Here is a 22,214-nt window from a genome sequence, read left to right as displayed (position 1 = left end):
ATTTTCCCCCCTCCCCACCTTCCAGGTTTTCTCCCACCCTCCCCAACTCAGCTTCTCCCTCCACAGCTTCTCTTCCACTCCCAGCTTCTCTCTCTGCCCCTCCCACAGCTTATCTCTCTTCCCTCTAAAAGCCCCAGCTTCTCTTCCCCGCCACTTGCTTCATGCTTTCATCCTGCCCCCTTCCCATTTCTCCCCTCAGACCCTGCCCTCCCCTTGGGCACACAGCCCCTTTGCTGTCCCTCTCCTGTCTCTCCCTATCCCCTGATCTCAAAGTTTTTGGTGCCATTTTACTGCATCAGGTAATCCCTGCTTTCATTTGAAATCTTCCTCACCCTAATTTGAAAAGAATGCCATTGGATTGCAGTGACCTAAGTCAGGGGGTTGCCAAGACATGTCTGCCTTTAGAGAGGAAAGATGTAACTTGGACTAAATGATACAAGAATGTTAGATAATTTGACCATGTTTATTTGTTAATTGTGCTTGCCTAAAATACCAGTGTGTTTGTGGCCAAGGCAAACTGTACCTACGTGATGCAGGTTTTCTTAAAAGATGAGATCACTTTATGTCAAGTTCTCAGCAGCTATTTTAAGTATAGAATATTTTAGAACAATTCGCATCTGAACCAAATTAGCTGCTGCTCAATATTTCTTCTTACCTGCAAAGAAACCCAAAGTGCTGTTGCACAGATCACTGCTTACATCTTTCGTTCTGTTTGAATAATCAACAGGAGTTTTGGTTCATTTTAGCACCATGGAAGTGAATTATGGCCCCTTTGCTTACAGTGAGTGCTCAAGTGTGATCGTGTGCACAGAAAACTAGAAATATGCAAGTATTTCTGTTGTAACCTGAAATGGTAAATGATAGATTCTGCATTTTTTTCTTAGTGTAAGTGTGTATTTTGATAGTAATATTAACATAATTTTTATTTCATAATGTGCGCTCTTCCCCAAAATTTTGTCCTTATTTGTAAATTTAGTTTTGATTTTTCAGTTTCATCTACTGAAGATTTTCAAGCATGCTTCCCTCTGGCTTCATTGTCCCACATCTTCCAATGTTGCTGAGAGTTCGAGTGTTTTTTGCGAGACAATGGTGTTCACTTCAATCTTCAATAACTACTAATAAGAATTATAAACATGCAGTAATAGTAGCTACTCATCTGGGAATAGTTTGTTAAATGGGGAGAAAAATTACTTCTTTTCACCAACATTCATCTGAAGCTCTGCGATTATACATCAGCTGTTAAGGTACTGGGAACAGGAACTTTGGAACTTAAGTGTAGTAATCCGTGTCATACAGCTGTTGGTCAGAAAATGCAATGTCTGGTCCTTCCCTGCACACTTACTACTTGCCTACGATTTGTCAAGTTAATTGAAAGAGCCAATCTGTAAAAGAAGTAGGTAAAAGGATAATTATTTACACACATTTGGAAAGTTGAGGAAAGACAGTTCAGTTTTTGAAATAATTAACAACATGGAATCTTCAGGTCTACATTAAATGATCAGACACGTCAAGCAAGAACCTCAGGATTAGTTTTTGAAGTAGTTGTGTTTAATTCTGCTTAAGTTACTAAATAAATCCTCTTGAATTCTTGCTGTTGTACATGGAACCCCATCAGTGGTTTACAAAGGATGCTAGCTGGGGATTTGCGAAATGCAATTTATACATTGATATTTCAGGACTAGAATGTAAATGAGAGTGTACCCTTGACTGCTTTTCTGTGACTTCAGTTATTTTAAAAGGCAAATAGAAGGCTCAACCTGCTGAATTTCAATATGAGCATGTGTTTCTTGGGAGATCTTTAGTGAATTGAATAACTCCTGTTGAGCTAATCTAGCTGCTTTTATATTGGGATATCTGCTATTATCACTTCTGCACAGTTTTTTTGTGTAGATATAAGCAACATCAAAATAGTTTTTTGGCGTTCTGAATGGTTTTCAGTCAGATAATTGAGGCATCCCAGGTTTAGAATAGAAATTAACATGTCCAACTGCTGTGCATTACAGTGGTTAACAGCAAAAAAAAATTCGTATTTTTTGGCAGTAGTCCAATTAACATTTCAAATGTTCTTTGATATTTCAAATGGGTGGCACGGTGGCTCAGTGGTTAGCACTGCTGCCTCACAGCACCAGGGACTCTGGTTCGATTCCAGCCTCGGGAGGCTGTGCAAACTCCACACAGACCTTCTCCCCATGTCTGCGTGGGTTTCTTCCAGGTGCTGCAGTTTCCTCCCACAGTCCAAAGGTGTGCAGGTTAGGCGAATTTGCTGTTCCAAAATGCCCATAGTGTTCAAGGATGTATAGGTTAGGTAGATGAGTCATGGGTAAATGCCGGGAAGTGGGTTTGGGTGGGATACTCTTTGGAGGGTTGGTATGGACTTGTTGGGCTAAAGGGCCTGTTTCCACACGAGGGATTCTCATTCTCAATTGAGGATAATGAAGCATCCGGAGGAAACCCAAGCAGACATGTATGACTTTACCAAAGCAGACGGTGAAGAAACTATTGATTCAGTTTACTGTCTCCAACCTTGAAGAAAATTGGAGGCTCCATGTCACTATCTTGATTAAGAAGGCACACGAATCCCAAGTTGCTCCTCATCAGTTTGGCAAAGCGCATTGTATTGTATTAGAGTAGATGGCAAGCATATTTTATTGCCGGTAGTCATGTAACATTCCAGAAAATGATTAGTTATTGTGAGAGTTATTGTACATGCAACCATAATACAAATTACAGTATATTGCAGGTTTATAGGATGCTGGATGAGGCTTTATTGCTTTGCAGTTCATTTAAATTTGAAGTTTGGCGTAATGTGCAGTGTTTGAGACTATACTAAAGAGGCAAAATCTGAGCAAGTTTGCTTGATAAATGACCCATTAAGGCAAAACAGAGAAAACAGTGTACCTTATAGGTACCAGTCAGGTTTATATTTATGTAACCTTTCTTTTAAAAAAAAAAGTCTATAGCCTGTTGAAACCTTTTCACATTCAGCAAAGCCATTTTGCAGAGAATTTTATTTTTATTCATTTTTCTAGCAAGTTCCAGCTTTATGTCTGAACAATATGCCAAATTATTTTTAATCTATTTATACTAGTTTAATCAAAAATTCAACTTTAGTATGCTATTTCATGCAGAGTTCTCTCAACGTATTGGTTTGTTTTGTGAAAAGTCTAAAATATCTCTGTTCTGTTTTAAGTGAGAATTTGTTTGAAAAGCACTCATTCTTAACCCATTCAACACTCTCCCTCAGATTCTTCCTTGAAAGCAAACTTTGAGCAAGTTAAGATCATGTCTGTTCTTTCCCCACTTTGGTACTAAATGTGTTCTGTGTACTTTGGCATGTTTTAAATGCAAGTTAGAGTAGATTTGAGTCGTTTATGTATGTGATGGTGTGTTCCATTTTGGAAGCTATCTTTTTGGTTATCTGAAGATATGAATTTCATTCTCTTAAATCTGAGGTCCAGATTGTTGCTATGATATTTATGTAGTTTCCTGCCCTATTCCGAATATTGTAATGTGGCATTTTCTGAAAATGGTTTAGGTAAGCTATTAGAGAAAAGTTGGACCAAGGAGGGAGGCGATAACTAAAAATGTTTTTGTAACTGAATTGTTCATTTGGGATCAGGATATATCAGTGAATTATTTGAGAAAATCCATGTTATTTCCTTATTGTTTTCTATGCTAATATAAATCAGTTTTGTGTCTTAAGTACAAGTAATTTTGATAGCAATCAAATGTTAGCCATGGTGAAAAGATGTTATCATGATCCTATTAAAGTTACTGCATGATTAACAGTACCTTTTGTTGAAATATGCTGTGAACTGGTTTGGAGGATGTCTTTGGAATCATTTAACTAGCTCCTTGCTGGAAGATAATACAATGAAACAATCCACTTAAATGTGTAATCAATGTGCTCTGAGGAACAATGCAAAAAGACAAAACCGCGTTAATCCATAATACTATTTGTGCACAGAGGTGTAAGCGTTTGAGTAGTACTTTAACCTCTGTGGACCTGACTGTTGTTTATACCATGTGTTGAACTGGAGTTTGAAAATCACCTAATTTGTGCCAAAAACAGTCCTTCATAGATTTGATTGCAATTCTATTAATCCCGAAGACAAAATAGCATGTATCCTATTAATAAGACGCTAATTAAATTGAACTTTTCAACAGCTACTGTCTCTAGTTGTATTAAATGAGGAGAAACTGATGCTGTGATTTGTTCATCCCTTGGGTCAGCAGTTGGAAGGGCAATGGAAAACCAGTCTCATACAAACACAATTAATTAGATACTGTGGCGCTCAAAGTTTGTTTTTCATGAGCAGACAAAATATTGTTTGCTCACTTAAGTTGATGTCTGCTATTGAATTTGAAAGACTCATTTTAAACCGGTTTAGAGGAATTTGGAATGGTCAGGTGATGAAACTGAGTTATTGATATAGAAAAGAAAACTGGCTAATTGGCCTACAGAATTGTAGGAAATGATAATTGCTTATCACAGCTGTCTCATAGTAGGGAGGCATTGAAGAAAGGGAGCCTGTTGATTGACATGCTGCCTCTGCGAGAGAAAATGAGACCTAAGCCCTATTGTCGGTATTCATTCAGCAAAAAACAGGAGTACTTAGAAACAGGTTGCTAATGTTGTTTTGTAATGGAGGAAAAAAGCAATGTTGTAGGAGCAAAGGACAGCAATTGAAGCACAATAGTAAACTCCTGAAGTGGGAATCTGAACTGTCACGTTACATTTAATTCTTAAGCTTTGAGGGGATAGGTTAATGTGCAGCCAGTACATATCTTAATAGAATATAATTAGTTGTTAGACTTTAATTACATGGTTGAGTCTTCTACTCGTATTTCTATAAGATACCAAATGAGTTACTATGAAAAGTAGAACTAAACATTGTACTGATGGAGAATTGGGGTGTTCATTCATTTATAGAGGCATAATTCCAATCCCCAAGGGAAGGACAGACAATCCAGAAGGGTAACTTGGAACCAGGCAAATCATGCTGGTTGATGACACATGCATACCTTGTGGCTACAGGTGGATGCAATCAGGCAAAAATGCAAAGAAATTGGGGAAAATTTGTAATTTCTAGCCCTTTATTAAAAAGAGAGATTCCTCCTATACAAAGGCTGCTATACATTTTTCTTGGGATGTAAACAACTCTTGCTGTAATCTGCTGTAAGCAGGTCCTCTGTTGGAGCTGTTTAAAGGAAAAAAAAAGTCAGCTGGAGCTCTTTTGTATACAGTATGGATTAGATGCGGTTGTCCGTCAGCCAGCACGTCTCAATTTCAACTCTCTTCTGCAGAGATGCCACCTAAAGCCAAACATGGCAGCCACAAGAATCGCTCTGGACGGGAGCAGAAGAAGGTAGGAATAAATGATGGGCTGAGACTGTGTGCTCTTTTTACTTTCGGGATGGGTTGGGGTTTTTAGCGTCTCTTCACTTGCTACTTTGCAAATTTACTTACTTTATGCAGATTTCCAAGATACTGTGCTGTTTCACTTGATTTTCTGTTTCTTCCCCCTCCATACCCCACCTTTTTAATGTTTCTATCACTGCTAGCCAAGACAACAGGCAGGAAGTCAGCTTTCCTGATATATTTGCACATTTGTAATTCAAGTAATTTTTGATGAGGAGGGGAGGAGAGAGGAAAATATGGCCTAATGTCTCGGATCTTGCTTAGTCTTAAAATATTACATGTCGTGAAGGTGTAGGGGTTTAGTCTCCTCCATCACCTTTGCTCCTGGCCACAGATAATCTTGGTAGCACTGAACTGGGCTAATTTCACATCAGGGAAATCTGTTAGCTGCTATGCTGGGCTTGAGTGACACCATCAAAGGACTTGTTTCAGTTTACTGCAGCTGTGGTCTGGTGCTGCAAATGTACTGTTGAGGGATGGAATAAAGAAGAAAGCTGGAATATGTCATTTGAGAACTGTAATGTATTAATATTAAAAAGAGCCTTTTTTATCGTAGTCCTCCTAGAGGAATTCCCAAATTTAAAAGCTTACAAAAATGCTACAGCAATGCTTTTCTTTGCCTTATGTTAAACCTGTTTGAAGAATGTAGAAAGTTGCGAAGTGTTTTGATTTAATAATTGTGACATGCTTGAAGATAATACTTCAGTGTCAACTTCTCTGTGATAAATGAATAAGTTCGAGATCTGCCAACACCTTTCTCCCTAATATTTGTTTGCTCTGGTAACTAAACATCACCAAAAATCTGTAACTTGGAATGATGTACACTTTGGAGCACATGAGGAGGTCACTTATCCCTGAAGCCTGCTCTAGTGTTCATTTAGATTATGGTTAACCTCTACCTCAACTCCTGTTTTCCTTAATATCTTGCTGCCAAAAATCTACCGACTTCAGCGTCAACTTGCATTGGATCTGTTTCACAATATTTTAGAAAAAGTTCCAGATTTGTACTATCCTTGTGGGAGAAGGAATCATTGAATTCCCTTTTTAAATGGTTTAGCTCATTTGTTCATTACTCAGGGAGACGAAATAGGCTTTTAATCTATCCAGTTAAATCTTTTGAACATTTCTAAACTGAGTGATCAGATCAATTTCTAAATTTTCTACAGGGAGTATAATGTGAATTAGTGAATCACTTCAGTAGATTCTGTGCAGAACGCTGGTGAAATCCATTTATGCTGTCGAGCTATATTAGCTTAAAGTTTACTGTAAAGCTTCAATCTTGCAAGCTTTTTTCATCAGATTCATTTATAAACTGTGTTTTAAACTATGCTTGATTGCCTGTTGGTAATGTTTTTCTTTGTTATTGTGTGATACTGTGGACTTTAAAGGTAGGGGTCTGTATAACCAACTAAGCCACCAAAAGGAATTTTAGCAATCATGGATATTGGTAGCTGCAGGACCTCCTATGTCTGAGATTGCATTAATGTTGTTGGTTATGTAAAACTCTTGCTTTTTGAATGGCAATTGTGTAGAAGTTAGAGTGTTCGCCAAATTCCTGCAGAGTAAAACTATACAGTATGTCATATGGGAATCAGTGATGTGCATGTTGGAATGGCATTTAACTTCTTGACTGCAGAGTCAACAATTCCAACTCCCTCTTCCCTGAAGGATGTCGATTTAGAAGCATCAATCTTGCTGATCCCAATCTTTCCCTGCCCTCACAGCCCATGATGCTGGGTAAGGCTGTTGTTGTAGCTCCTGCAGTTGCTTCATAAAGATAAAGTTCAAGATGAGCTTTGCCATTTCCAGCATAATACCTCCAAGCATGGTGCACACTATTTTGAAGTTGCCAATCTTGTTCTTTTGGAGTACGTTTGTGTGATGCCATTTGTTAACACCAAAGAAACTGGGAGATGCAGTTTTAATATTAGTCCTGTTGTTGATCCCCATTTACTGTACGCATCTGCAAGTTGAGGACCAAATGACAGGAATTTGGAATGGAGTGTTGTCTCATCTGGGTCACATGAGTATACCAGCAGTTTGTTATATTTAATGTATTAAACTTGGGAGCAAATATGTGGTGCTTAGCTATTGAGTGAGATGACTAGCAGAGCTGAGGAGAAAATACTTGATATTTAATCAAATAATGAATAAGCCAATTCCAGAAAAATACACAGGGCATCTTAAAGATGAATAAAATATAAAATGCCTGATTAAGACCTAAAATTAAACCAATAGTATGATATTGATTACAGCATTTATTACTCAGCATTGTATAATGAAAACTTTTCTTCCCTCTTTTTCTGCAGCAGCACCACCACCACCACCAGCAGCCACAGTCGATGAAGCAGTCACCTCAGTTTATGCCCACTTCTCTTCCGATCATGGAGCCACAGATATTGACCAATGCCTATGATGCCATGCCACACTTTGGGCCACCCATGATGCACCTTCCACACCAGAGTGAGCTGCAAACGCATTTGCCACCTGCTGCTGAGCAGCACTCTCCCCCTCATCTCTCTCAGCATTCGGTGGTGTCTCCTCCAGGTTCGTTCACATGGTTGGTTTAATTTTTCACCTTTTCAGGAAGGTCCAGCATCACTCTTGAGAGGTTTTGTGAAGCTGCACTATTTCGTGGCTTTTCTCCCTTTGAACTTCCATGCTGTGTATGTGTCCGCTTGAATTTCAACAAAATATTCCATCGTCTGGAGACTTAGTGTGCTTTTTATCATTTGTTGCAAAAATGTTTGCTGAATAAATTATACTTATAGGTACATACTTACAAGTTGCGTTAATTTTGTGTACATGGACCTTGCTTTCTCTACACACTGGAATCTGAATATTACAGCATGGGAAGAGTTTTTTCAATCTGTAGTGTCCACATTGATCGCTAAGTGTCTTTACTGTAATACCATTCCTAACATTTGGCCTATAGCCTTGTATGTTTTGGAGTTCTCGATAACCATTATCCTCTGCGTGTAAACAGTTCTCCTTCATTCCCCTCTAAAGCTTTGACCCTTGTCTTAAATCTCCATGGCTGGTTATTGACTCCTCTACCAAGAGAAAACGTTTCTTCCCATCACCTCTAGCTATGCATGCCCCTTTATAATTTTTCAAATCTCAGTCAGACCTCTCCCTTGGCTTTCTCTGCTCGAAAGAAAACAGCCCAAGTCTATCTAGTTTGTCTTCATAGATGAAATACTCCAGTCCAGCCAACATCCTGGTGAATCTCCCCTGCACCCCCTCCAATGCAATCTCAACCTTCCTATAATGTGGTGACCAGAACTGCACAGAGAAGTCCAGTTTTGGTCTAACCAGTGTTATGTACAGCTCCACCATAACCTCCCTGCTCTTAAGGTTCAATGCTTCAACGAATAAAGGCAAGTATCCTATGTGCTATTCCCGTACCACTTAACCATGCTGGGTAGAGTGCCTGTGGGTTCCATTCGAGATTGGGATTGAGAGACAGACCTTGGAAGCAGTAGAGAGGGATTTCCTGATAATTAAAGAATGTGAAAAAAGCCTAGGAAGTGGAATTCTGTTTGTAATCATGTAGTGGTATATTGAAATGGACAAAATAAAGATTCAAACAAATTTCAAGAGCTGCTTCAGGAAATGTGGGTTCAAGCTAGTAAAGGGTACTTTTCATGTTTTGAAATGTTTTCAAAACTGGGAGTGATCAACATGGGCTGGAATTCCAGTGACAGTAATGGGAAATAAAACTCATGTTAATTTAAGAAACAGTTGAATGCTACAGAAGTGAGACGACATGTAAAGAATATGGACATCTAAAACTATTTCTGACAGTTCTCCTGCTTATTAAACCTCTTTTTTGAAAAGAGCAACTTAATAACAATTTCTCCTTTTGATATTTTTCCTTTTGTAGCTTTGCACAGTAGTCTGCCTCAACAGCCATCTAGACCCAGCGGGAAAGCCGCACCACTACCTCCAAAACAGCCACGGCCCCTTGCACAGTCCCCACCCATGGTTCCACAGCCTATATTACAGCCACCGCAGATGACGCAACCGCCAGCATTGCTGGAAGAAGAGGAGCCACCACCTCGTCTCTCAATTCCCCTTCAACCTAGTCAGATGCATCTGTATTTGCAACAGCTGCAAAAGGCACAGAATCAAACCCCACTTCTCTCAACAGTCCAGACCTCATCCCAATCCCAACCCCAACCCCAGCCAGTCCACAGTCAGCCCCAACCCCCTCATACTCAGCCCCAGCCGCTGCCTCACACTCAGCCTCCGGCACATCCCCAGCCCCAGCCTCTACCCCAGCAGCAGGTGCCGCAGCAGCATCAACCGAGGCCACTTCACATGCAGTCTATGCAGTTTCCATCCCACATTCAGCAACCTCAGCAACCACAGCACCAACCTCCCCAGCAGGCGAAACCCCAGCAAGTCATCCAGCACCACCACTCACCGCGACAGCCGAAGCCTGACCCTTACTCTACAGGTAAGGAATCCTGCAGCAATTTATGTGAGAATACTTGTGGTGGGGACATGGTAGGGCATTGTCAACCTGGAGTACAGGCACCTCTCATGTTCTAATTGCATATGAATTTATCAAGAGGAAATTGTATTTGAAAGGGAAAACTAAAATCAGGATTGGATAGATTACTTGGAAAGAGCAGGAGAATGGTACTAAACTGAATAGTTCTTTCAAAGTGTCACCCACTTTGTCTGAACCATAGTTTTCCTTGAACAGTAAATGCTCAGGTTTAAGCATTTCTTTCAGTTCATGGGATGTCGGTGTCACTGGCGAGACCAACGTGAGTTCCCTCTCTGAAATTGCCTGCGAACTGAGTGGCTTACTACACCATTTCAGAGGGGTGTTTTAAGGATCATCCTGAGGGTTTGACATCATTTGTAGGCCAGATCAGGTGAAGATGACACTTTCCTCCTTTGAAGGACATTCCTGACCCAATTCATTTGTTTTCATTCTATAGTTTTGTCACCATTACTAAAGTTAGCTTTTGATTCCAAATTTATTTGAATTCAGTTTTTAATCTGCTTCTGTCTCTGGATCACTAGTCCAGTGATAATATCACTCTACAATTGTATGTGTCCATCTGTGTGTGTGTCTCTCTCTCCAGAGAGCCTAGGAGGTTTGTTGTAGAGGAGTATGAATACTTGTACATAAAAATCAGATGGCTTCTGCTGAAAAATATCTAGTGTAAGGTGTCCATCTTCAAGTAGCTTTCTTGAGTCCATGCACTACAGAAACATAACTACTGTGCGCAAACTTGGAATTCAGAAATTTGGGTGTCAAAAAAGTTACAAACTGCTTTGATGGGAAATTATTTGCCTCTTTTGATTTTTGGTATTCTTGTCTCAGCTCATTTGGCAGACGTGTCCTCACCGCTATTGATGCATTCCCCACCGCTGCCACAGTTTCCATCCCTTGTCCAGTCACCACCGAGAACTACCCAGAATAAGAAGCAGGTAAGCAACACTGGTGTGAAGTCACTTTTTATAGTGCATTGAATATGGAGCTTCTTGAAGTCTATTCCACTCTTGACTGGTAAGTGTGTTAGATAATTTGAAAAGCATTTTTGTCAACTTTCCCAGCCAGCATCCTGACAAATGTGGATGTAAGGAATGGGTGTGAGGCACTGGGGTGGTGAAACATGGTTCAAATCATGTGTGCCTACACAAGTCAGCATTACTCGGCCTTATAACAACAGGAAATGTCATAGTGAATCCAATATCATATGCTAACCCTGTGGATCTACATTTTCAGGAAGGATTAGCTGGATTTCAGTTAAAGCTGAAAGTTATCTTTTGTGGTGTTCCCCTGTTTTCCTTCTCTGGGACAGATTCAGGATCCATCCTAGGGCCTTTATGGTTGGTATAGTTCAAATACATATTGCCCTAACCGACTGAAACATTGGATGATTCATTATATAAAACAAAGCAATGGTGAATTATGAACATGGGGTGCGGTGTTGTTACTTGTGATGGCAACAATATACATACTCCAAAAGCAACGACTTTGCCGAAACATTCCCAGTACGCGTGCTACTCCAGGATACTCTTTCTATCCATCCTCCACACAGAATAACATAACTGAAATGTGCCATTTGAGATCCAGTTCCCCTTTGGGCTGTTGCTATGGATATTGACTCCATTTTCCCTGAAGCTGTTCTACTAATGAAGTCTTTTGCAGCAGAATGGAACAGCTTAAGGGATATACTGAGAGCAAACACTAAGTACAGTTGATTCCTATTCATTTGCTGTACTCAACTGATTAGGGTTTTGCATTGAATGTTTTGTTGTGTACTTTTAATTATTCTGTAAACCTCTGGGAATGAGACAAAATTTTATTATTTTTCTGAAGCAAATTAGTATTTTACTTGGGAATAACCATGACCTCACTTCTAAACCTGTAATTAAATTGTAACTGATTAACAATCAGCCTGGTACCTATAGTTCTCATACCACAGTTTCAGGATGTTAGGCCTAAGTATAGTATGTGGGCAGAAACTAAACCCAATCAAGAGGAATTTGCAGTTCTTTATTATAACTGGAGTTACTGCAATGATTAAGTGTCAACGTGATAGAAGTTCAGGTAAGTGTCTTTACTACCCATACACACGCATTGTTGAGTTTCTCCACCCAAGTTTTGTCCGTGCAGACTTGATGGGCCAAAAGGCCTATTCTGCACTGCGGTCTGCGAATTAACCTGTAATTCCATCCTCTCCACTTTTATTTTGCTGAATAACAATTTCTCAATAAACGACTGTTTTCCACATTGCTGTCAGCTCCGTGAGAGACGGCCTTATGTGATTTACTGTGTGATTATTTTTGTCGTCTTTTCTCCCAAGCAAAAACGGTCAGATGTTTGGTTACACAGACCTTAGCATAAAGCATAGTGTTGTCTGAGAAGCCACTGCCCTGCCTTGTGGTCGTTAGAAAGGCATTTTGTCTTTTTTTTTCAGAAAATTGCTGCAAGCTTTTCTTGTGGTTTTTTTGAATTTTGGTTTGATTAGATGCTAATTTATGGAAATGAATTAAGGGAAATGGAGAATGGAACACTTCAGCATCATAACTAGTCCAGTGTTCTGTCAGGTGCAAACTGGTAGGATACAGAGCAGTGTTTGTACTATGGTTACTTTTTAAAATCAATAATCTGATTGGAAAGTACCTCCTAATTTCTAACACAAGCCATTTTCTTTTCTGTTGATACTGAGAATTAGTGGAATTTGGACCAGGCATTGTGCTGTTGAGGAACATATTGAGACTGTGCTATTTCACTTCAGTCTTTTGGTCTAGTAGTGTGGAGACTATTTGATCGCATGAGGCCTGAGTTGGATTGGTATTTTTTTCATGATTTATTATCTTACAGGAGCCAAGAACTCCCTCAATAGTGCAATCTCAGCCGATGTTGAGTGTGAAAGAAGAGAAGAGTCACTCTTCACCGGCAATCCGAAACGAGGCATTTAGCCCTTCGGTGCGCCAAGAATCATCAAAGCAGAGGGAAGGAGGGAAACCACCTCCACACCTTGGACACAGTAAGTAAACTCATGGAGCTCACATAAAATTCCTAAGAAAAGCAAGAAATTTATTACATGTTTTACATATAAACTTTCCTCAGAACTGGGGCATATAACCTTAGAGCTAGGCTGATCAGGAGTCCTGTTAAAGGTACTGTTTCACATATTGTAATGGAAATCTGAATCATTTTCTTCAAAGGCTGTTGGGGCTGTACATCAAAATTGAAATTCTAAAACCCATGCTTGTATGATTGTGCGCAATCAGCAATGGGAGACTAGTGCGAGTGAATTCCTTTTAAGATGCAAATGAGATGATCCATTTGAATTGAGAACAGGTGCAAAAGGTGAATAGCCTTTTCTTGCTGTGCTACCTCAGTGCCTTAACTCATGTATATCCCTCAAATGTCACTGCTTGGTCATTCCTTTTGATGTTTATGGAACATTGCTTTGTGAAATAAAAGTGAAGTAGTGTGGATGCTGGAAATCTGAGATATGGAAAATACTGAAGAAACTCAGTACGTCTGGTGGCATCTATGGAGAGAAACAGAGGTAATGTTTCGAAATCAGTGACTCGTTAGAACTGAATATGCTTGGAAATGGTTTTTGCACTGTTGCCAAAAGGTGAGGCGGAGCATGTGGACAGATAGTGAGGGTGCATAGAGCAAAAGAGAATCCTAATAGTAGTAGAGGATAATAGACATAAAGTAGATGTGAATAATAGAGAATAGGTCACCTTTGTTGAGAGCTAATGAATGGAAGCAAGCAAATGGTGGGGTATTGGGAACCATGATGAAATGGATAGTGTTCGTACTCTGAAGTTGAATCCTGAAGACTGAATTGTTTAAGTGGAAAATAAGGTGCTTTTTGTCCAGCTTATGCTGGACTTTGCTGGAGCATGACAGCAGACATGATGAATTTGTTTGCCAACTAAGCACCTCTACTTCCAAACAATTCATAACATTAAAAGGCTTGGTTGTGATGTGGCACTATGTAAATACTGGGTTTCTCCTGACGTTCTCCCTGGTCCTGGATGATAAATTAGATTATTTGAATAAATATCTATCTAATTTGAAGTTTATGGATGCTTTCTGTGAACAGATTGGTTGCTACACTGCATTGGTGACTACTACTTGGATGACAATAATAAAACAGCTGCTTGAGATCTGAAACAAGCACAATTAGTTGGAGAAATTCAGCAGGTCTAATGGCATCAGTTGGGGAGAAAACAGTTAACATTTCAAGTCTGGTGACTCTCCATCAGAACTGGATGATGTGTTCTAATGAGTCACTGAGCTCGAAACGGTTACCGTTTTCTCCCCGTAGATGCTACCAAACTTGCTGGGTTTCTCAATCTGTTTTTGATTTGATTATAAAGTCATTTTGGGATATTGAAGTCATGAAAGGTGTTAGTGTTGTAAATCTCTTTCTAATACCAAACAAAACAAAGTTTTAGTTAGATTTGAACTGAAATTTAGTGAAGAAAATTAAGTTTCTCAAGTTTTAATCGTAGTCAATGTCATATTTTCCTCCAGTTGCCTGCCCACCCCATGATCATGGTAATAGTTTGTGTACTGAAAATTGGGTATGTTCGTATATTCACAATCACAATTACAGAATGATTATAGCATAAAAAGAGTCTATTTGGCTTTCTGTCTGCACCAGTTCCCTGAGTAATAAGTCATGTGCCTTTCCTCCACTTTATTCCCACCATCCTGCATATTTCTCCTTTGCACAAAATTAAATTCCTTCTACAGTGCCTTGATTGACTCTGCCGTCCCCACTTCTAGGCAGTTTATTTCAGGTCTTAACCATTTGCTCTATGAAAAGGTTTCTATTCATGTCTCACTTGCTGTGTTTGCCTTTACTATAAATCCATGTTGTCTTGTTCTTGATGTTCCCATCAGTGGGAACCTGTTTCTCCACCTAGTCTGTCAAGACAATCTTGTCATAATTGTTTCTTAGAATCATAGAATCCCTGCAGTGCAGATGGAGGCCATTTGGCCATCGATTCTGCACTGACCCTCTGTAGAGTATCCCACCCTATTCCCATAGACCCTCATTTATTATAGTTAATCCACTTAGCCTGCACATGCCTGCATGCTATGGGGCAATTGAGCATGGCCAGTCGCAACTAAACTGCAGATCTTGTGACAATGCAGACACTGGGAGAAAGTGCAAACTACACACAGTCATCCAAGGCTGGAATCACTGAAAAGTTAACCACTCTGCTACCTGAGGAAAGCAATCTTCCCCAAGGAAAGCAGTCCCAACTTCTCCAGTTTATCTACATAACTGAACTTCCTCAGCCTGGGAGCCATTGTATATTGTTTCTGAACTTCGTCTAATACTTTTCCTTCCTGAAAGTTTGGTGCCCAGAACTGGACACAGTTCCAGTTGAGCTCTTTGATGTGGCTTTTATCTTACCCCTAAATGGAGTCTAGGTTTGCCATATTCACACCAGCTTTACAAAATGACTCATACATTGGGTTATTTTTGAAATTGGGTTAATGGGTTCCAGATTATCACATCAGTAAATTCTGAGATGTCCATTTGACCTGCTGTCATGTGGATAAACATCTCAGAAGAAGAGGATAAATAGGAAGCTAATTGTGGTGGTGTGGAGTCAGCCTGTTCACTTGTTAATAAGTTAACAGGACTAAGAATTCATGCAAAGAAAAATAAACGTGACTTTCTCCAAATAGAAATTTTCTGTTTGGCTGTCATCAAACATCCTGATGTTGATGCAGGTCTCTGAGAGTAGAGCAGAGACTGTGTTACTTTGTGTTATACAGTGGGAAAGGACTGAACACTGAAGGTGGGAAGAATGAGCGATTTGTGGATTGGACAATACCCAGTGCTGCTATTGAAGTGTTCCAGTGCTCAACGGACCATTTAGAAGAGTCTGAGGAGAGAGTCTTTTGGGATACTGTACAATTTGAAGATTTATGACCAGAGTGAAGGAATGTTTATGGATGTACTTCATCGATGATTATCGTACCTGGGACCTTCACGTGCAAGGGCTGCTGTTGTCAAGTGTGACTCGAACTGGAGCAGTTGAATGGAAAGCGAGAAATTTTACAAAATTTAAACCGAGTCGGAAAGACATGATGCCACAATTATGTGGGAAGTAATGCGAGTGCTTGAAACCAAGTGAGGCGTATGTTTGATTTGATTACTTAATATTTTTCACTTGTGAATAAATGTTTGAGCTATGTTGATTCTTAGTTCTTGTTTCAGTAGTAATTTTAAATTAAAACCTGTCTAACGGTTGTTTTTATTGGCATCATAGGGATTCCTTAAGTTGTTGGACTCCATGGGGATTGTATTGAAGGCTAGCAGGTGTGTCCTGTAACTATGAAAATAGGAAAGAAAATAATAATTAGCGCAATTTGGAAGAGAAGCACAATTTGTTCTCCCAGAGGCTGCTGGATTGATTTTTAATTAATTGTTTTATGTATAATTTCTAGCTTTAAAAGTGCAATAGTTTTACTTTTTTCCCCACTCACTGCCATGTTCAATCACCTATAATTCAGAAATCAGAACTCCTATTATAGAGTGTCACAAACCATGTTTTCCTCCTACAGCACTATCCTAGCAGTGCCCCTTTTAGCAATGGAATCGAGAGAAGAACAGGGCTAAAATAATTTTGTTACTGCGAGCAGAAGAACTATACAGGATTCTACACAATGTAGATGGAGGAAGTTGCAGCTTAGCTGGATTAGTTACTGGTTTATGATTAACACGTATCACTTGACATGCTAACCTACCTCGTCTTTTCAGTTGGTTGTGCATTTAAGGGCATAAGAAATTTCAAGGAGAGACTATCAAAAGCCCTGCGAGCATAAGAAATTGCATGAATAGCTATTTGGTCTTAACCCTGCTTCACTATCCAATAAAGTCATGGCTGATCTGATTGTGGCCTTCACTCCACTTTGTTCTTCGTGAATCAGAGACAAAGATCTAATTTAGTTTTGAATATAGTCAGTGACGAGGCTTCCTCTACTGTAGGGTTTTTGATGACTTCAAGGATTAATGACACTGACAGGAAAAGAAATTCACCTCACTTTTATATTAAATGGATGACTCCTGACTCTGAATTACTGCATCTTAGTTATGGATTCCTCTTGATGGGAAACATCCTCTTGCATCTACCATGGCACTATCCCTCAAAATCTTCTGTTTCAGCTCCTCATGCTGCTAAACTACCATAGGTGTAGGTCCAACCTCCTCATAAGGCAACCCCTTTACCCCTAGTTGATCATCTCTAAACTACCTGCAATGTATTATTCCTCAAATAGGAGACCAAAACTGTACTTGGTCTTCATGGTGTCTCACCAATCCCATATAGTTGTAGTAAGCCTTCCTATTTTTTGTATTCCATTCCCTTGCAATGAATATTGATATTGCATTTGCATTACTACTTAATCTGTTTAAATTTAAAACTAGTATTAATGGGTGCATTCTCCATGGCAACACCGTTACTAATTTGTTTGCTCTGTTTGCCGACCAATCAGCATTCTCCTGTCATGCAATGTAAATTCCTCCTCAGTTTAATTGGTATTCTTGTTAATTGTCCTGATGTGTACAAGATAGAAAGATTTCAGCTTTATCTTTCAGCAATTCTTAGAAGTTCTCATCTACCAAATAGCTGTTAAATTATTCTTCTTAGTTCTACAAACTCTTGTGTTCTACCCTTTACATGTCGCCTTATCAAACACCTAATTTTCACATTGTTATAAATTTCCACTGCTTGCTGTTTTCACCCTTAGCAGATTTGCATTGATGGAGCACTGAAGGTAGTGTGAGCACAGGTCTACTCTCACTTTACCATTTATTGTACCAAATTGGATAAGTTCTGGATCCCGGGGTACTGGTTATCTGTATTTATTGTGGGTGCAGTGGCCAACTATCTCTTTCTACTCTTTCAAGAACAACATAGTAATTAGTTGTGACATTATCCAATGAGTAACAAAGGTTTGGATCTCTCCAAAGCTGTGTAGATATCGTTTAAGAATACTATAAACCACTAGGGAGTTTAAGCAACTAAAATGGCTTGTCTCTGAATTCCTGGTCAGAAATGTGTGTTGTGTGGTAACACAATCACTTTTCAGCACGAAGGTATCATTCTTGTAGATAGTGAATTTCCACCTAAGGAAGTTAGAAATGGAGTCAAAATGTAACAGCGGATGAAGTATGACAAATATATGTATGCACAAGATTTGTGACTGGATGCATAAAGAGGTTTGCTATTGAGGCTTTTCCTCTTGCACTGATCAGGTCAGATGCAAGAATTGCTCATTCTGAAAATGTGACCTAGTTTGTATTGCATGAGAAAACAGTGCTAATTGATCAGCGTGTTGCCTCTGAGTCAAGGTTTAGCCATTTCTCTGTGATGCGTAGTTGGTCTTTTTAAAATTAGGCATTCTTGCATTTGTGATCAGTGCAAGGCAAAAAGCTTCAGGATTTTTCCTTTTTTTGAATCAATATTCAAGTTTTATACATGCTTACTCACATTTGTATTTTCCCAGTTATTGTGGGGGTTGGGGCAGAGCCATGATTCAGTCTTTGTTTAAAATCCCAACATTGCAGAGCTAACCTTTGTATTCATTTTTAAGCTTTCCAGATGGTGTAACTATTTGACTTAACAAGTTTCAGCTGTTTTTTTCCCCCCAAATTGGATTTAGGGCCGTTTTGTATTGGATACTATTTGGATTCCTCCAACATAAACCACTGTTCTGCCACCAAATTGAGTTAGGATTCTAGTGCAGTGCTTAGATATATTCTCCTTCACTCGCTTCCCAAAGCCAGTAGTGCTGGCTGGGACTGCTCAAGCGGTCAAATGTTGGTAGCTGCTATGCAGGTACACAAAATATTTGAACAATCTCTGCACTACCTTCTACAGGACCAGAGATGAAACAAATGGAAGTTGCTGGGCCAGTGATTCGACCTCCAGAACATGGCACACAGCCTTCTCCTCAGGACAAAGACAAACAGAAACAACAAAAACCCAAAACTCCTGTTGCTCCCAAAAAAGTGAGTTTGTTCATACATTTGCTGCTGTGTTGCTGGTGGCCTTTTCTCTCTCTGCCTCCCTCACTACTTCTTTGTCTGGCTTCCTCTCCCCACACAATCAAAAAGTTGTGAAACAAGTGATGGCTCCTTGATTATTCTTCACGTGCTTGAAGCCAAAACTTCACAGCAAGATGCCCTCAATAGCAAATAGAATCTTTTGTTTTTCTATTTCCTTTCCTTGCCCAGAGGGCAGTTAAGAGTCAACCACATCGCTGTGGGTCTGGAGTTACATGTAGGTCAGATCAGCTCAGGGCAGATTTCCTAACCTAAAGGACATTAGTGAACTAAATGGGTTTTTCCTGGCAATCACCAATGCATTCATGCTCATCATTTAGACTCTTAATTCCAGATATGTATTATATTCATTCAATAAGTAGATCAATCAGTCCATTGTGACAGTTTGGCTATTCAGTGAGATCACAGCTGATTTGATAATCCTCAACCCATTTCCTGCCTCTTTCCCCCATAACCCTTGATTCCCTTACAATTAACAAATCTTTGTCTTGATCTTGAGTATTCTTAATGACTCATTCTTGACAGCAATCTGCAGTAAAGAATTCCATAGATTCTCTGACCTCTGAGAAGAAGCTCTGTCTCATCTGTGTTAAATGGATGATCTCTTGCCCTGAGACTGCTGTCTGCTCTTAGATTCTCCTAGAACAGCAAACAGTCTGCTATGTCAGATCTCTAAGAATGTTGTACATTTCAATAAGGTTGTGTTTCATTCTAAACTCCCTTAATATGCAAAAACCCAATCTATTAAACCTCTCTTCGTACACAGCATCTAACTATTGAACCTTTTCTGGACTGCCTCCAAACTCTTCTATCATACCTTTGGATAAGGGAAAATAAAGTGTTCAGTATCCTAGTTATGGTCTGACTAGTGCCTTGAATAGTTTTAGCAAGACTTACTGCAATCTTTAACAGTGCACAATTCCCTTTTGAAATAAAGGCTAATTGTCTACTTACCGTCCCAATCCATGCAGCTGGACCCTGAAGTTCCTCTTTGTAGCTTTCTACAGTCCGTCTCTTTTTCAAGCTTATGCTTTATCAGTTCTTTTTTCTTCCTCTCAAACTGCATAACTTCACATATTGCCCACATTCCATTTACAAAGTTTTTTCCTACTCTCTCAACCTTTACCTCCCTCTGTACCTGTTTGGTTATCCTCATCACTTGCCCACCCATCTATTTTTATCATTTGAAAACTTGAAAATAGGTTCACCTAAGTCATTTTAGTACATACTGTCAATGATTGTGACCCCAGCATTAATAGTTACGGCACTGCACTAAGTACAGGTTTCCCTCCTGAGAATGGCTCCTTTACTTAAACCTTCTGTCTTGGAAGATTATTACCGATGCATCTATTATCAAAGTATCTACTTTGTCCTTTAACATCCTTGGATGTAACCCATGAGGTCTGGACAACTTGCCGGTCTTTGGACCCATTAATTTTCCTAGTACATTATCTCCAATTAGTGTTTATTGTCGTCTCTCTTCCCCCCAACCCCTCCATTTTACCCCTTGATTAGTGAGCATGATATTAGTGTCCTCCATGATGAAGATTGATGCGTATTTAATTCCTCTGCCATTTCCTGGTTCCCCATTATTTGATGAAAGATTTCCCGAGCCTCATTCTTTAAGGGGACAATGATCATATTAGTACTCTCTAACTTATTAGGTACTTAAACAAACTCTTACTCTCCATTTTCTTTGTTAGCTGCTATTTTCTTTTTTGGCCATCATCTGCCTTTGAAACTTCTCAATACTTTGAATGGCAGTGTGGCAAAGATTAGATTCATTTTTTTTTCAGTTTGATACTGTCCTTATCTTTCCTTGGTTAACTGTGACTTGTGTATCCCTTTGCTAGAAACTACCTTCTTCATTGCGATTTTTATTGTTGAGCGTCAGAGAGTCATAGAGATGTACACGGAAACAGACCCTTCGGCCCAACCCGTCCATGCCGAACAGACATCATGAACTATTTTCTTAAATGTCTGCCATTGTTCATCAGCTATTGTTTCTGCTGAACTTTTTTCCCGGTCCGCACTCGTCCACTGTACTGTCATCTCTTAATTATGCTGTGCAGTAGCTCTGTGCTAATGCTCATTAACCTGTCTATATCTATGAGCATTTCCCAATTATTGTTTTAAAAACTCTGCAAAGGTTTCATGTTACATTTTATGACGTTTCTTCCCTTTAGTGCCTGTAAAGTTATTTTTTGAAATCTAAATATTGCAAATTTCTTATTATTGTTCGGTGCCTTTTGAGTTATCCACACCTTGAAAACTTGTTTACAGTTCTGTATTCTTTGTGGACACGTGCTTTAGGATCTTAAGATCAAGAACATGGGCTCTTGGGCAAGTCTGGTAACAAAGGCTCCTTCTAATCCTTCATCCACGGCAAAATCTTCGAGCGACAGCTTTGAGCAATTTCGCCGAGCAGCACGGGAGAAGGAGGAGAGAGAAAAGGCACTGAAAGCACAAGAGGAATTCCGTAAAATGCAGCAGGAGGCAGCGGAGAAAGAGCGACTCCGAATGGAACAGGAGAGACAAAGGCAAGCCTAACTCTTCAGTTTAATAGAATTATCAAACTTGTGTAATGCCTTGGTTACATTGTCAAATATGAACAAAGTTCGCATGCAATGCCTGCAATTGGCTGCAAATGCTTACTTCCAGTGTTCTCATCCATGTTTGAACTGGTCACCAATAATTTTATTTCCTCTGAACCTGCTAACACACTAATGGATTGGTGAATCTTGAGCACACTATGCTGTCAGGAAGACTTGTAGTGCAGAAACCTTCTTTGTGCTGAGGACCGTCAAGAGGAGGGAAGATTTCTGGCTCACAGCTTTCTTCCCTGCCTTGTGGTGTTAAGTGCACAGTGATGCATCTTCAGGCTCATTACTGACTTGCATTCCATATCAAAGGTTGCAGCCAGAGATTTGGAGCATGCTGCCTCAGATTTTCCTTTAAAAGTGTACGGGTGAGGCTAATGTGTATGATGTAGAGCAGTTTCGATGGGATGTTAGATATTTGGTTAAACTTATTTGAAGACTCACTTCTCAGATGTGTGACTCTGCTGTTAGATTCATGCAAGCAGCATTGGGTTGTCTGCAGACCTTAAAGGGTTTGGAATTTTACCATTTATATGGTAGCTGTGAAGGTGTCTTTCTGTTTCAGTCTGGGAGCATTTTAAATAGTGATTTGTTAATTAGTGC

The 22,214-nt window shown here is 39.6% G+C and overlaps 1 protein-coding gene across 6 annotated transcripts in view; it reads left to right on the top strand.

The window, feature by feature from the left end:
* Positions 1-22,214, top strand: part of brd4 (bromodomain containing 4) — a 177,679-nt gene that overhangs the window by 150,356 nt on the left and 5,109 nt on the right. For 5 of the 6 annotated variants that reach the window (XM_043694781.1, XM_043694780.1, XM_043694778.1 and 2 more), the window contains 7 exons: positions 5,308-5,369; positions 7,732-7,969; positions 9,309-9,884; positions 10,767-10,873; positions 12,777-12,942; positions 18,827-18,957; positions 21,325-21,551. In XM_043694781.1, the coding sequence (XP_043550716.1) occupies positions 5,308-5,369; positions 7,732-7,969; positions 9,309-9,884; positions 10,767-10,873; positions 12,777-12,942; positions 18,827-18,957; positions 21,325-21,551 (1,507 nt within the window). The remainder of the gene's footprint in view (positions 1-5,307; positions 5,370-7,731; positions 7,970-9,308; positions 9,885-10,766; positions 10,874-12,776; positions 12,943-18,826; positions 18,958-21,324; positions 21,552-22,214) is intronic. The other variant, XM_043694777.1, reaches the window with a different exon arrangement.

The sequence above is a fragment of the Chiloscyllium plagiosum genome, chromosome 8 (assembly GCF_004010195.1).
Source record: "Chiloscyllium plagiosum isolate BGI_BamShark_2017 chromosome 8, ASM401019v2, whole genome shotgun sequence".
NCBI lineage: Eukaryota > Metazoa > Chordata > Chondrichthyes > Orectolobiformes > Hemiscylliidae > Chiloscyllium > Chiloscyllium plagiosum.
The sequence above is the reverse complement of the archived record's forward strand: the minus strand, read 5'-3'. Positions and strand labels throughout refer to the sequence as shown.